The sequence below is a fragment of the Hipposideros armiger genome, unplaced genomic scaffold (assembly GCF_001890085.2).
Source record: "Hipposideros armiger isolate ML-2016 unplaced genomic scaffold, ASM189008v1 scaffold_311, whole genome shotgun sequence".
NCBI lineage: Eukaryota > Metazoa > Chordata > Mammalia > Chiroptera > Hipposideridae > Hipposideros > Hipposideros armiger.
Window position 1 is genome coordinate 482368 of NW_017731661.1, and position 15966 is coordinate 498333.

General features: G+C 42.7%; 1 protein-coding gene across 1 annotated transcript in view; it reads right to left on the reverse strand.

The window, feature by feature from the left end:
* ABLIM1 (actin binding LIM protein 1) overlaps window positions 1-15966 on the reverse strand; it is a 181132-nt gene that overhangs the window by 38588 nt on the left and 126578 nt on the right. The window contains exons 7-10 of the mRNA XM_019660091.1: window positions 10860-10947; window positions 7685-7743; window positions 5175-5258; window positions 2142-2273 (exon numbers count right to left, since the gene is read on the reverse strand). Coding sequence (XP_019515636.1) covers window positions 2142-2273; window positions 5175-5258; window positions 7685-7743; window positions 10860-10947 — 363 coding nt within the window. The remainder of the gene's footprint in view (window positions 1-2141; window positions 2274-5174; window positions 5259-7684; window positions 7744-10859; window positions 10948-15966) is intronic.

A 15966-nucleotide genomic window follows, 5' to 3' on the forward strand; every position in this document is an offset into this window, starting at 1 on the left:
TCTCCATTTATAGAACGGAGGGGAGGGAACTAACAGCCACTACTTCATAGGGATAAAAGAGACAATACATATAAAACTTCAAGCACCTTGCTTAGCACATGGTGAGCACCCAGCATTTTCAAGACACTTGACATTAGGCTGGATTACTTGGCCAATTAATCTCAAATAATGAAGACCAGTGCTGCCTCTGTTGACTTGAGCTGCACAGACTAGCCTTCCCTACCAGGCCTCTGATGGAGGCCCCCCCATCAGACCTCAGATATGAGGCAGCAGTCCCACCTGGAGTTGACAAATGTCCTTCCCCTTCTCGAGAACTCAGTTCGGAAGTGGTTTTGCATCCTCCCGAGACGGTGACTTCCTGCTTGGGTCTCAGCATTAGTAGTGAATGCCCTTCCGCACTGTATGGTGAAGATCTTGCGCAGGCCTGCCTTATCGGCCAGGACAATTCCTGGTTTGCTGCCTCCTGACCTGTGCTCAGGGCTGAAACAGCACCCATGGATCGCCTGCTTTTTGTCACATCCCCTAATGGCTCTCGAAGTGTATTTGCTTAACCAGGAGGGATCAGAGAGGTCTCTCTCCCTTATGAAGACAATAAAAATACTTTTTAAAAACTGAACTATTATTTTAGAGGTTTAATTTTAAATATTTGGAATTTCACATTTTAATTTTAAACATCTAGAATTCTAAACATTGTTGACTTTTAAACCAACACATTGCTTATTATTAAAAGAACCCCTTTCATTCTTTGGGCTGTGTTTTCCCCGATTAAGACGTAACTTGCTGAGGGTATCTAATGGTCAAGACATCTTCAACAGCCCCACAGCCGTCTTCCAACAGAGCAGCTCAAATCCACTCAAAAGGAAACTCATCTTAACCTCAAAAGCAACAACTTCCTGACATGCTTTCCTTCTTTCAAATTCCACTGACAGATTCTTCTTTACCATTAACTTAACTCTCGTGTCACCCCATTGGGCTGTGACAGTTTTACAGATGATCCGTATTTCTGCAGATGATCCTGACATGCAATTATTTAACCTAAGTTACTATTTCCACCCATTCAGATAACCAGGAGAACAACAGTGACCCAGTAACTACCAATTGAATTCAATAACACAATTGGTCAACAGCCTTAAGGTATGCCCACTTCTGTTCTACAGAGAAACAAGGACCTGTGATTAAGCTGTTAAAAGCATATTCAATTTACTTCCTTTCCTTTCCTTTCCTTTCATCAACACAGAAAAAAACCAACTGGAAAGCACAGTTGGAAAAATTCAGTTCTTTGAAAAAAAAAAAAAAAAAAAAAGGCGGGGGAGGGGAGGCAGGCATTGGGGAGCGAAGGCATATAGACATAGAAAGGATTATGGACTGGTTGTAATCTCTCCAAGTATTTTGCCAATGAGATGAGGCAAATAATTTAATCATGATTGTGTCAACAGGAGGAAAGGAGCCTTCAGTAAGAACCTTCTAGTTGTATGTGGCTGCCCTCACTCAATCTCTCATGAAGAAGGGGTCCGTATGACCTACATGTGATTCCTCAGCCCACCTTCACATACTCACTTTTGATTTCAATAAAGTTTTTTAGTTTCCTCAAAAAAAAAAAATCAACAAAGAGAAGTCTTACCAGAAGACGAATAGTTCAACAGGAAAGGGAAAAAATGGCATTTGTTCACTAATCGTAGATGCTTGAAAATGCATGTCTATTTGTTTTCTGGATGAAATATTTTTAAAAAGCCCTCTAACCACATTTCAGCTGATGTTTTCCCTATGCTTTGACTTTGTCGACCTGTCCTACCATTCAGAAGGCAGTCACAGAATGAAAATTACATTGAAGGGATCTTTTTATGTTTCCATTTCAGCTCTCATCATTCTTCAAATATTGACTGTTAAGAAAAACTTACCAGAGCTCTGCCAGGCGAGTAAGCAGAGAAATGACATTTTCCATTTACTTTCAATTATGGGCCACCATGCACACCTGGTCCCTTCCTGGAAGGAGCGTGCTGGAAGGCACTTCGCTGCCCCTGCCCTCCCCCCACTAGGCAGGAGCAGGATGCAACAACTACGTTCATCTAATTTGCGTTCATCCAAAGCCATGCTCTAAGAAGGGAGAGAAACTACAGGCAACTAACTGGCAATCAGATCGGAAAGATCTTATGAATATCTATGGGGCAACCACTGCTATAAGGTGATTGACACCTTATACGAAGTGATGCTGAGGTTGACAGTACCTGCCTTGGGTTTTTGTAGAAGTTCACTAGAGAAGGTGGTGACAATAGCTGCAGAAGAAGGAATACTTTTAAATTAAATCTGCATACACAGTATGTTCTCTCCTAAGTTAAGAAGGTGTGAAATCAACTCCTTTGGAAAAGGGAATTTCTGTTTGAGAGGAAGCAGGAGGGACTCGCAGGCACACCCCCCCCTTCTGCAGCGAGTTTCACAGACGCCATCAGTTTTTACAATGGCCAAGGGGCCTCAGGCTCTTTCCAGCATAAATCTTAACACCTATATATATCCTGATGAATTATAAAGACCAAACAGAATAAAAGATTCCAAGTGAAAGCTGAGAATAAAGCAGTATATATTGCAGTGACATTAATAAACCAATAATCACCATTATTTCCTTGTTCTAGATGTACATAAAGCCCTACTTAGCTCCTTTATAAAAATATACACATGGTATTTGTTTGGTACATTATAGGTTTGCAAGTGCATACGTTATAAATAGGTGAATGTTAGTTTCGAAAGAAAAAAATTAATCTCACACATTTTGTATGACAGCCCTTTCATGCTCTAGCTGCCAACGGCACAGCAGAGAAGCCCCCTTTTTAGAATGAAAGCAAGTGATCCACACGAATTATTACAAACTTGGTCCTGGGACTATCATGTGCTTCGTTTAAGGAATGACAAAAAGAATTACAAATGCTCAGTATTGAGTTTTACCTACAGACACAACTGGCTATTCATAGAAAACTCTTCCAAGTCCGTAAAACAGGAATATGTTTTTCTTAGGTAATTCTAGTTTCATCATTTTCTTTTACCTGTAATTCAGCAGAAGGAAAGGAGGAGCAATTTTGGAAGATAAGTGATAAAATGACTTTCCTCCTATACCTTTGACTCTCCTCCGCATCAAAACCAGGGCTGACTTCTGGGACAGGGAGTGCTGGCTGTCCTGCAAGGCGCGCAGTCAGCTTATTTAATAACTATGGTGTCTGATGCTGTCTGGGGAATGGGCTGCTGTGTGGGCCACCGTGTTTAGAAAATCAAAACATCTGTGTAACTTGAGAATCGCTTTGGAGTTTTCAGGCTTCTTAAAGGTTCTGGTGAGCTGTCCTTCCGTGGCCAATGGGTGAAGGGGACCTTCTCAAATGGCCTGTTTTCTCTGCCAGGTCCCAAGCTGTTTACAACTTTCTGGGATGGAGCTACAGCTGACTTCATTGATATTTACGGCTGGATAATGGGGATCAGATGTCTCTCTTGAATAACAGGATAGGAAGAGAGAAGTTATTAAACACAGATTTCTCTCTCTCTCTCTCTCTCTCTCTCTCTCTTAGACTTAAGGGTCTGAAGCAAACCAAAATATTTCACACTTGATGATGGTATTTTTTTTCAAGTCATGAAACTGTATCAGTTAGCCTTAGACAATAAATTACCCAGAAAACTATTAAAAAAGCAACTTCTTGCCCAGCAAGAGGTGCTAATTCTGAGCAACACCCATTTGCAGTGGGGTGATCTTTGGCTGCTCCTCTGGATTCATGAGACTATAATTTCACTTTATGTGAAAACTCTGCCCCTGGAGCTAAAGATTTAAGACAGGATAAAAGTCCTAAGACAAATACAAGCTATCGTTTAACTCAGCATCATGGGGAACACAGCAAACTTGAGGCCTGGCTTCTGCAGTGACGTCTTGCTGCTTATGACCTGTGAGGCCTTGGGCTGACTTCATTCTATAGATGAAGAAACTTAGGGGGTTGATGTCTAAGTGGTTTCTTTCCACCCTAAAACTCTACTAGACTTCTAACTATCTTTCCCATCATTAGAAGGTGAAGTTTAAACCAAAACTCTTCCCAGCCTTAGTGCGGTTCTGGCTGGCAGAGAAAAAAGGCGTAGGCGTCAAGCCCAGGAGAAAGTGCTGGTTGCAATCTTGAATTGCCAGCAGAGCGACAAAGTGGGTTTTATCTGGGCAAAGATGGGGCTGTGGAAAGTCACTTGCAATTTAACAGGGCCAAGGTTTCAAATGATTCTCAGAGACCCTGAAAGAAGGTCAAGTACGTGCCAGAAACGCAATCTCCTGCCTCACTGCGCATCTGAGGACGCCCTCTTCCTGAAGCACCATCAGACATAGCCAGTATTTAATGCGCTCCCCTTTCTGTCTTCTGAGGTTTCTCCCTCTTTCCCCTTGTGGAGCAATGGGGAAGAACAGGAGATATGGGTTCACAGGGACGGGGTGAGCTCTTGCACTTACCAGTGGGGTAACTCTGGGGAAGTTACTTAAAGGGTCTCGTCTCTCCACTTGTTAAGTGGGCACAAGGATACCTATCTCATGGGAATTCGTAGAAAGGCCAATGAGGGTGTATGTAAATCTCCCAGCCTCTGCAGAGCGGATGCCTGGTCTGTGTTTCCCTTCCGATTTCACTATTCCCTTCTTGAGCTAACCTACTCCCTAGCCAGGTCCTGTTTTTCCTGCCGCCCGTCTTATCATCTCCACATGTTCAAATCCCACCCGGCCTCCAGGAAGTGCCCCTTTCCCTCATCAGACATGTCCTGATCTGTGTGATCTATATTCTGTGATATGTTTCTTTCTCATTCCATAATTATTTCTCTGTCTTCTCTTCCCTACTAGCCTCCCTCTACAGCATCCAGCCCACACTGTAACCTGGGTGCTTGGCAAATATTTGTTCAGTGCACAAACATGATTTCATAGGACCAAACGGGTAGCTTCTAATGTGCTTCCTTTAATAAAGGCAATGCTTTCGCCACTGCTCTATGTGACAAAACACTGATCAGAGAAAACAGCCAGGATCAGAATGTGAGATGCACTCTGTGGGGTGAGAAAAAGCATCTGCCTTTGCCGGAGCTAGACAGGTTACACGGGGAAAGCAGCACACGGAGGGAAAGCGACAGAAGCCCGGGCCCAGGACAACGGCTCGAGCCTCAGCCTAGCTAGACACAGCGCCAACCTGCAGTGACGGAGACCGTCCTGTGCGTCGAATCAGACTTTTGGGATAAAAGAAATCGGACGAAGAACGCTGAATGTTTGGCGGCTGCCGTGAAACATGAAAAAAGGGAAGAATGAACAAAGAAATAACCTCAATTTAGAAACATGACAAAAGAAAACCAAAAAAAAACTTACGGGAAACTGATCTGACTGTAAACGCCAAGTGTCGTTGCTTTAGTTGATTGATGTATGTGTGTGAACATGTTTTGGGCCCCGTGTTTAAAAGCATGTTTACTGGTCTTCAAGGTACAGTATATGTACCCGCGTTCCAATCCCCCGTGATTCCTTTCCATTTATTTTGGCTTAGACATTCCATATGAAGCGTTAGAAGCCAACGAAGCCACTGTGAGATGTTCTTTTAAGAATCTGTTGTTACAAACACCCCATGAGTTCTTAAATATCAAGAATGTGAATTACTCAGTGGCATTGCTGAAAGACTCTTAAAACATTTTCACTTTGCTATGGTAACTGCACTAATGTGACAAGCGGTGAAAGGCCCAGAAATCTTGGCTCAAATTTGTGATCTGCAGACAGACCCACCCTTAAGAGAGCACAAGGCTTATTCCTTTATTCAAAAACCGATTCTACTTGAAATCCCACCAGGTCAGCATGTACCCCAGTTTCTCCACTTGAGGCGCATCAGAATGTCTTCCCCTTGGAAGCACATCCTCTTCCTCCTCACCCCTGACTCCCCAAAGGTGAGTGAGCCCAGGGCTGGCCTGACCTCCCAATGGTAAATGTTGGCATTAGGAGAAGAGCTTTGGAATTCTCTGGAAAGCTTCACTGAGGAAGGAAAAAACAATAGCTTCTCTTGGCCAGAGTGAGTGGAAGTATTTCACTAGTTGTTTTCATAAGCTTATCCAGAGAGTTCCATCAAGATGTGATCAACAGTGTTGATTTTTTCTTTTTTCTTAAGTCATTTTAGTAACACCATCTGCAAACTCAAGCAATCCTCCCTTAAAGAGAAAAGACCCCATTCCATGCAGTTTGGTCTCGGTAGCATTCTCTTCGTCTCTCAAAAGACATCATAGGGGATGAAGTAAACATAATTATTCAGAAGACTAAAAGCAACACTGTAGAGGCAGTGCAAACCCCTGGCTACCTGGGTGGTCTCTGGGAAATGCCTCCAAGCTATATGGTGAATTTTATAGTCTTATGATAAAAGTGACCATAAGCACTATCTTTCATGTTCTAGCATTTTATAAAGATAACCCATTTCCAAAGCATCCTTGGTTCCTCAAAAAACCCAGAATCTGGTACCTAGACATAGGTGACTGTTCCAGTGTGTGCCTGCTGGTCAATGAACTTGAGAGTAATACACAGGTGCTCAAATTGAAGTTGCATGTCAAAACAGACACCAAAACCATCCTGATATTGGTGGGCAAATTCTTTTGCAGTTTGTCTTACTTTTACTCAATAATTCTGAGAAAAGCGCATTTTTTTCTCCACTTGAAGTATGCTATTACTGAGGTTATATACATAGCTCCTTCTGTCTACTAAAGGCAGATCAAGAAGAAATGAAACCACACTCTAGAGTCTGGCCTCCAAAATCAATTCAGTCCATTCTTTGCTCTGAGACGCCAAGTGGAATGCAGTCCAACTGCAGTTTTTCCAAGGGTACCACTAAGTGAGCTAAACAAAGAGACTGTGGACTGGAATCCAGTCTAATTATTGCTTTGAAAAATACTGCACAGCCCAGGTGAAAAACTGGGGCATCTGAACAGGGTATAGATTATGATAATGACCTTACAATGGTGTACTGCTCTTTGCTTCTGAAACCGATAAAAGTATTGTCATCTGGAGGTGTTCTGAGAATTGATAAGACCAGGACCAAGGCTTCAGAATTGAGAGAGATTAGGAAGGTATATCCTTCTTGCCTGTGTGCTCAATGTTGTAGAATAGTTACGAAAACATTGTGATGCTACCTGAGAGTTAAGTGCTAAAACCCTCCAGGCTGCTTGTTCGCATTGACACATCTGGGCTGATCATTATTTTCCCCACAGGTTTTATCTGATAAACCATCAGCTTTTGGAGATGGAGGCTACTCAGTGAATTTGGATTTGAGAGGGCCCACAGCTGAGCACCGGATACAGAGTTTGGATGGGAGTGATGCATTATGGACTAAATATAACAAAGTCTGGTGAGCAGGTCACCAATGCCCGACCTAGAACTCCATGAATCATTTTTTCACATCTGTATGGTCTGACATTTCCCTAAATGCTTTCCTAAGAATCTGACTAGTGAGGCAAGACTTACTTTGTCCAACACAAGCATTGGAAACAAAAATCCCCATCAATTTGAGGCAGGAGGAAACCTCCTTCCCTGGCCAAATCGCCTTTCAACTTGGTCCACTATTGAGACAAAAAGTCAGGAAAAAGTAATTTCACCCAAATTCCAGCCTGGAGACTGAGTCACTCTGACATGGATGGCGTGCAAGTGCACCTGTCATCACAGTTCCAGCAATTTCCTTACCCGAAGCTTTTCCTCCGTCTTGGTAGATTGCTTACAGTCGGGATGCCACACGGTGGAACCTGGAAAGACAAATGCACCACTAAGATCAAGGCAAAAGGAACGAAGCCACGGTCCTGTGAGACAGAACTTCTGAGAACGGTTCACACCCCTCTCCCCCAGCACAGGGGAGGGTAAGAGCGCTGTGTGTCCAAGTGAACCACTCCAGACTCCAGGGGTTCTCCTCTCGTCTGAGCTTGTTTTGTAAAGGCCATAATTCCAGACCATGGAACCCACTAACTGGGCACAAGAGTGTTTTGAAGCAAGAGATATTTTGCTCTTGACTGTTTTTTTTTCTTTCCCAGCCATATTATTATCCTTTAAGAATAACATTTGTGTGCTGCGTTTGATTTCAGAAATCTCAGGCATCAGCCAGGCCTATATATAACATCAAAACAACCAAGCAATTTAGAAGAGGGAAATACAGTCAAACCAGGTAGTCTATGTTCAGAAGCAAAACTCACTGAATTTTCTGTTGATCCAATTACACTTCGTCATCTACACAGAGATGGGAAATCAGGCCAACTAGTAGGAAGGTTGAAAGTGATGTTACAAAACCAAAAGTTTCCTTTAACTTTTAACCTTTCAATTAACTAAAAAGGAAGTCTTCACCTTTAAACTCATGAAACTACTAGTTTAAGTATCATTTTCTGTCCCTGGGTCAATGGCACACTTTCTCAGAATATGAAGCATTTTCATGGATGGTACCAGTATCACAGAACTATGCAAAACACTTACAGCCAACAGAAAGCTCTTCTCTTGTGAGAATCCAAGCCTGTCTGTATAATTTTGTATGCAGAAATATATGTCATTTATACACTTATGCAAAAGACCTACATGCAAGTCCTACGTTCATAGTGGGTATGTTCAAATGTGGTGATGGGCAGGAGAACTGAGGAGGACTTAAAAAGACTAAGTTGAAAGCAGTGAGTAAATGATATGAATTTAATAAAAGTATCAGTATGACTATTAGACATCCTACGCTGTATTGTTGAAATCTTTCTCTCTCCAAGCAGCAATCTGTGTGTATTTGAAAAGACACCAAATTAAAATAAGTCTTGAATTATTTTATACCACTGAGTTAAAATAATCTAAAATTAATGACAAGGAAAATACATTTCATATCAGAATAATACTTGAATCCCTATTTAACAATCATTTCTATCTTACTTAATCTAGGGCCCAAAAAAGAAAGGAGAGAATTGGGGGGGGTGTAGAGGGGGAGGGAGAGAGAGAGAGAAAGAAAGGAAGGAAGGAAGGAAGGAAGAAAGAAGAAAGAAAAGAAAAGAAAGTCAAGCAAACAAACTAGACAGACACACAGTCCCTTCAGCACTAACATTTACTCTGAGGCTGGCTACAAAGCACAGGAAACTCTCTGAATGAGGAACCAGGGTCACGGGGTCAGGGCTGGGCCCAGGAGCAGCACTCTCTGTGAAGGTTCGATTGAGCCAGAGTCCTTGGCCAAAACACCGGCTCTGCACACAGTGTCACATTGTTCTCCAGAGGTCAGGCACACAAGGAATGTGACACAGGGAGACCATCAGATGCTGAGGAAGATGAAACTGCTCATTCTTCAAGGATGTGCAGAGAGGTCGAGCAGGGGGTGCTGAAGCTCAAGGCGAGATGTACAGCAATCCCTGGAATCTGGATGTGGCCTCCTTTGACAGGTGGGTGGCTGCTTAGTTGTGGGAAGGTGCAGAGCGTCCCCCAGAGCCTCGGAGCCACTGTTCCAAGCAGACAGGGCTGATCGGCACGCTCTCTCTCGTGTCTTTGCTTTGGAGTGCTGGAATTGACACACTACAATCTAAAACAAAGCCTGGGGACCAAATGCAGAATAAATCTGCTCCACTCTGAAAATGCAAAGTGACACCTGCCAACTGCTGCCGCAGGTTTACAGCTTGTCCTCAGGGAAATGTGTCACGGGAAGTCCACAAGAGACCACAGGCGCCAGTTCTTGTCACTTGCCTTTATTGGGTCTTTTGGAATGCAGTGATTTTTCATTTTTATTTTTTATTATTCATAACTTTTCAGAGTGATAATTCTACAGTGACAAGGATGTCTGGGTTGTTAATTTCTCATACAGCTAGCATGTATTAAAGCTTTGCTTTCACATTCCAGAGTCATTTCTGTAGACTTTTCTTGGTTGCATAAAAAAGCTGAGAGCAAAGCAAACCATTCATTAAAAATACATAGTGTTATGGGCAAAGAGAAAGGAAGAAATGACATGCAAAAGCAGATGAGACCCAGTAATTACCAAAGTTCAACGAGCAATAGCTCTTACTATTAGCTCTTACTGCTAATTTTACTGATAAGCCCTTGTCTATTTAATGATGGCTTTACAGCTAAAAATAGTAAAATGCTTGCACAGATGGTGCTGTATGACTGGAATAGAATCTTTCCCTAAAGCCTCTCTGAAAAGCTTCAGAATTTTACAGGAGATAAAAACTAGTCATAGCTGTGACAGTGGGAAAATTTCTCAAAATTATTTTTCAATTAAAAAAATATATATATCTAATGACCCCCTGGTAATGCCACCAGAAACTTCCAATTTCTCTTTCAGGGACTTTGGGTGTGTTTGCTCTCTCTCTCTCCCTCTCCCTCTAATATGAAAGCTATGTCATCTTAATGGGATGAAATACATCTGTGATGCAATTCCCCAAATATGAGATTTTCTTCTTCCTGAAAGCCTGGTTAAGAGCAGCCTGGGAGGCCTCAAAAAAAAGGCCCTTGTCAGGGTAACAAAAGGGGAAAAGCTATCCAATGAGTGGCATTTCTAGAGATGCTTTCTCTCTTTTGATCTTTTGTTCCCCCAGCCTATGCCTGGGGAGGATGGGAGAAGGTGTTTCTCCTCTTCACTCTTACCTGACACCCATAGCATCAAACATCCAGGCCTAGTCATTCATTCCAGCAGCAACGCTTTCGTTTGTTAACAGCCTGGGGGACTCACAGCCAGCATGTCAATTGTTAGGCTGATTAATACTAACGGATGAGGTAACTTTTGGCCACATTCATTTTGGATCTGGGTGGCCTCCCAGCTAATGAAATGCCTCCTTCTCTAAAAACAATCAAATAAGCAAACACAGGACGGTTTTCTTTGCCCAGTTAGGGAGAGCTTGCTGGGTTCTCGAGCCCACCTTACCTTGAAGATACATTTCCTCGCCTTCTGTGAACATCTGGTTGCATCTGCTGCATCGTGCACAGCTGGGGTGGTAATGTTTGTCACCTGCCTGCAAGGGAAGAGGTAGGAGACATTTAGTCTACTCCTGGTCACTGCCCCCAGCCTCTTTTCTGGACTTGGGGATATGGAGGAAAAGAGAAGAAGCTGAGGCAGAAAAAATAATTGTCCAATTGACCAAGCTTCCTACACCAACAGCCCTAGACGCTGAAGCTCACCCCACTGGAACTGGGAGGGGCTCAAAGGCCAGCTACTCATTCATGCCTGTCATGATGGGGCCACCTTGCCTCTTGGGGTTTCTGCCTTTCATTTCTCTCTTGGCTTGGGCTCTCCTAGACAGTTGCCAGTTACACACCACGTGCCTGAGATGAGTCCAATCCATATCCCACCCCCCAAAAAAAAACCCCATCTCAAAAACATTCACACACGAATTGGTGTCGGAGGCTAATGATGGGTTTTTATTAAAGCAACAAAAACAAAGGATCCTCTTAGCAGGTTCTTGCTTTCTTAGCTAAACAGTCTGAAAAACAATAAAATAGTAAAAGACATCATCTATTGCTCATTCTCAGAAGGAGCCCAAATTCTCTTCTACGCTGTTTACAATTGTTGGCCAAAGTCTTATATTAATTGTTTTCTGAAGAAGGTATTTTATTGAGGTGGCTCTGCATTATCCTTGGGCATTCCATGTCCCTAAATATGACAGATGCCATCACAGCAGGTGTTGACTTCCCCAAAGCAAAATGTCACTGGTCACACAGATAATTCTCTAGACAGGTGCCAAGTCACATTAGAGTCATCCTCCAAATGCATGCCTGACAAAATGAAATATTGTTCATAGCTTAGCAAATAATCTCACCACCTAAAAATGATCAAATGTACTCTGCAATTAAGTCATTTCATCAATCAACTGTGAAAACATCTGTTTTGCAATAACTATGTGCAAGACAGAGCTGAGAGTCTAGAGTTAGAAGTGGGTGCACCCTGCACCCACACAAAATCTCAAGAGGAAATCAGAGGCCAGGTACTGAGTCCTTTCTCACGCTCTCTTGTAGAAACTACAGAAGCCACTTAGCAACCAGAGTATGAGATGGTGCTCAGCTACTCAAGATAATCAAGTGGAAAAAAACTGAAGTTATTTAAAAGTATTGTAGAAGCCAGGCATAAATTCTTTTCAGTGGTATCTGCCAAAAAACCTCAGAAGTGGGGCTCTTGTCCTTGTCCACATGGTATGTTTAATTTATTTTTCCCTGGCAGGCGAGGGGAGTGTAGGAAATGTCAGCAGAAAGTAGCTCCTTCCCTGAGGCCATCCAGGGTCCCAGATGAGCAAAAGGAGGAAGAGAGGAGAGACATTACTCAATTCTAATCCATGCAGGCTCAGCTGAGATGTCAATGCCAGGAAGTCCCAGTGATTAGGACAATCTCTGGATTCTCAAGGAAAACGGAAGGGAAAGAGTTAAGACCCTCGATAGGAATCTGCTATAGTTTGCAGTGAAAAGTACACTCCTCAGTAAGCTAGGAATAGAAAGAAATTGCTTCCAGTGGATAAAGCATATCCATCATATTTAGTGGCACAACATTAGAAGCGTGCTCATTAAAGACAGGAACAAGACAAGGATGTATATACTTTCACCCATGTTTTTCTACATTGTTTTAGTCCTGGCCAATGTGATAAGTCAAGAAAAATAAGTATAAAGGTCATTAATAAGAGTTCGATCAAGTAGCTAGATAAAAAACATAAAAACCAATAGTTTTTGGGGCCGGCCGAGTGGCCCAGTTGGTTAAGAGCTGGCTCAAGATTGCGAGCTCTGAGCAACAGGGTCATCAGCTTGATTCCCACATGGGCCGGTGAGCTGTGCCTGAGCTGAGCTGCCAACAGGTGGCAGGATGGCTCAGCTGGCGAGAGCATGTGCTTCTAACAACAAGGTTGCCCGTTCGAGATGGTGGGTTACACCTGCCTGCAACTAGAGACTGAACTCGGCACCTTGAGCTGAGCTGCTGCCCGGATGACTCAGTGGATAGAGCGTGCGCTCTTAACAACAAGGCTGCTGGTTTGACTCCCACATGGGATGGTGGCTACACCCACCTGCAACTAATTGAACATAGCACCTTGAGCTGAGTGGCGCAACTGGCCTTGGAGCTGAGCTTGCTGTGCCCTCCACAACTAAGACTGAAGGACAACAACTTGGATGTTCCCCTCCCCCAGTCCCCCAACACTGTTCCCCTCCCCCCAATTCCGCAATAAAATCTTAAAAACAAACAAACAAACAAAAACCAATAGTTTTCACTAGCAATATAAATTAAGTCAGTGTAATGGGAAAACAGGACCCTATTTGTAATAGCAACAAATAAACCTTTCAATGAGAGATCTACATAAAGAAAACCATTGAACTTGACTGATGGACATAAAAGACTTAAATAGAGACACAGTATTTTTAGATGGAAAAACTAAATATTGTAAAGATATCAATTTATCTAAAATGAACCTATTAATGCAATGCATTCTCAATCAAAGTACTCATAGGCGTTTCCACGATAGAAGTTGACAAACTAATTCTATAAGCTCACATGGAAGGAAAAAAATGCACAAAAATACTAAGACATTTTTTGAAAAAGAGAGCACCAATGAAACGGAGTTTCCCTTCTTGATATGAAAAGTTATTCTAAGGCTGAAATAATCCAAGTACTTTAATTCTTTGTGCAGAAACAGAAAATAAACCAGTGGAACAGAAAGGAGGAACCAGTTATACAGCCATCTATACAACACGAGAATTATGATAAAGGTGGCGTTTCAAATAAGTTGAAAAAACTGATTATTCAATTAATACTGAGAACAATGGGGTCTCCACTTAGAGAAGAAACACACAGTGAGAAAATATCTGCCATGCCTTTCAGACTAAAGATTATCAGACAGAACATATAAAGAGCATCTATAATGAGAAACAGCAATGGGGCAAAAGACAATTTCCAGAGGACACATAGATGACCCTCACAGTAAAGAATTAGCTCAGCCCCATCAGGAATCATGGAAACACAATTTAGAAAAATACATTTTCTTCATCAAGGTGGCAAAGATAAAAAGGAAACCAGTGTGAGGAAAGAGGCATTCTCACACAGTCAGTGAGAAAATTCTTTTTGGAAGGCAACTTTGGCAATATTTATAAAAATGTAATATGTGCATACTCCCTGACATACAGACTCCACATCTAAAAGCTATCCTACAGAAATTCTCACACATGTGCCCCAAAGTGTATATACTGAGGATATTCAGCACTGTATTATGTAGAACAGTTTAGGGCACAGAAACAGAAAACAGTCTAAATAAGAAAGTGGTAAAATACAATATCGAATCATATGTAGAGTCATTAAAAACATGAAGTAAGTAAATGTATATATGTACTTACATGGCAAGAGCTCAAGCTAATATTACTAAGAAGGAAAATCATGTGGAAGAATAGTGCCTACAATACAGAAACAATAGTGTGGAGACTCTGGGGTAAGTGTGGTTGGGTTCAAATCCACTTTCAGCCCTATGTGGTTCTGTGACGGTGACAGTCTAACCTTCAGCTTCTACATCTGTGACACGGGTAGAATAACTGCACTACCTCATGCAGATGAGAGGACCACCATATTGGCTGGTGCCCCCCATCGGGCCTACGAGTCAGTCACTGTTGCTATTATTCATGTCAGAACACACCTGTGTCCATATACTGACATCACACTTGTGTCCTGCACAGAGGAGGCAAGGAGAACGAACACCGTCAGTCTGCTGTGACTACATCTGTGAGACAGCAGGGGTTGGGATTGGACCCTAACAATGTCCTTTGTATGCTTCTGTATGGTTTCCATCCTTTATTTATTTATTTTTTTAGCTGAGCCATTCTGCCACCTGTTGGCAGCTCAGTGGCAGCTCAGCTCGGGCCAGGACTCGAACCGCTGTTGCGCAGAGCTCACACCCTTGAGCAAGCTCTTAACCAACTGAGGCACTCGGCCGGCCCTTGGTTTCCATTCTTTACAACAGGCATGCATTGTTGTGTTGCTGTGTAATCAGAAAATAAAGGCCGAGCGGGGAAAAAAAAGAGACACGACGCCCAGGTTTGAGTTGTTACCCCAGCCTGTACGTGAACTATGATCCTGAGCAAATCACAAACATATGGAACCTCTGCTGCAAAGTAGAGAGGATGATATTGTTGATGACAACAATAATAAAAGTGAGCGCTGTAATTGTGATTATTCTATGTCAGTCACTGTTCTATATCCCTCGTAAACATTTAGTTATTTGTTTGATAATAACCTAATAAGGTAGGAAGTATTATTATTCCCTATTTTACAGGTGAGGAAGCTGAGGCTCGGAGAGATTTAGTAACTTGTCCACACAGCTACACAACTAGGAACCTGGGCCAGGATGCAAGCCAGGCAGTCTGGCTCTGGGGTACATGCTCTTTTTTTTTATGAAGTAATCCCCCCGATAAGTCTAGTCCCCACCTGGCACCATACATGTTTATTGCAATATTACTGACATATTCCCGATGGAGTACATGTTCTTCGCTAATTGTAACTCATAACCATACAGTACTCAACCCCTACAGCTCCCCCACAGTGATGCTGTTAGGGTGAACGATCAAACGACATTTTGAAAACGGTGCGACGTACTGCAAATAACGACAACAATAACAATAGCAACAATAATAACAGGAATAACAACACGATCACCCTCTGCACAGACACGGTCCCAGGGCCATTCATAAACAGAAGGCCTGTTGGTGCAGTTTGGGACGCTGAGGAAAGGCTCTCTGAATGCCGCCCTTTCCTAGCGACAGGCAAACAGAGAGAACTGTCTCATAGGAACTGTCAGACAAGATGGGTGGAAGATATAGGGCTGTGCTCTATAAATCAGTAGCAACAACATGGCTAAGAAATGATCCCATCATAGTTCCAAGGACATCGGTCTGGACCCTTGCACTTGATTCTTCTCACGATGCTCAAATGTCAAGAAATCCAGGGAGCCAGAATCGAAGGGGAGTTTCACAGCCGTTTGAAGTCTTTTTTGGTAGCAGTGCCAGCCTGGGCGGGG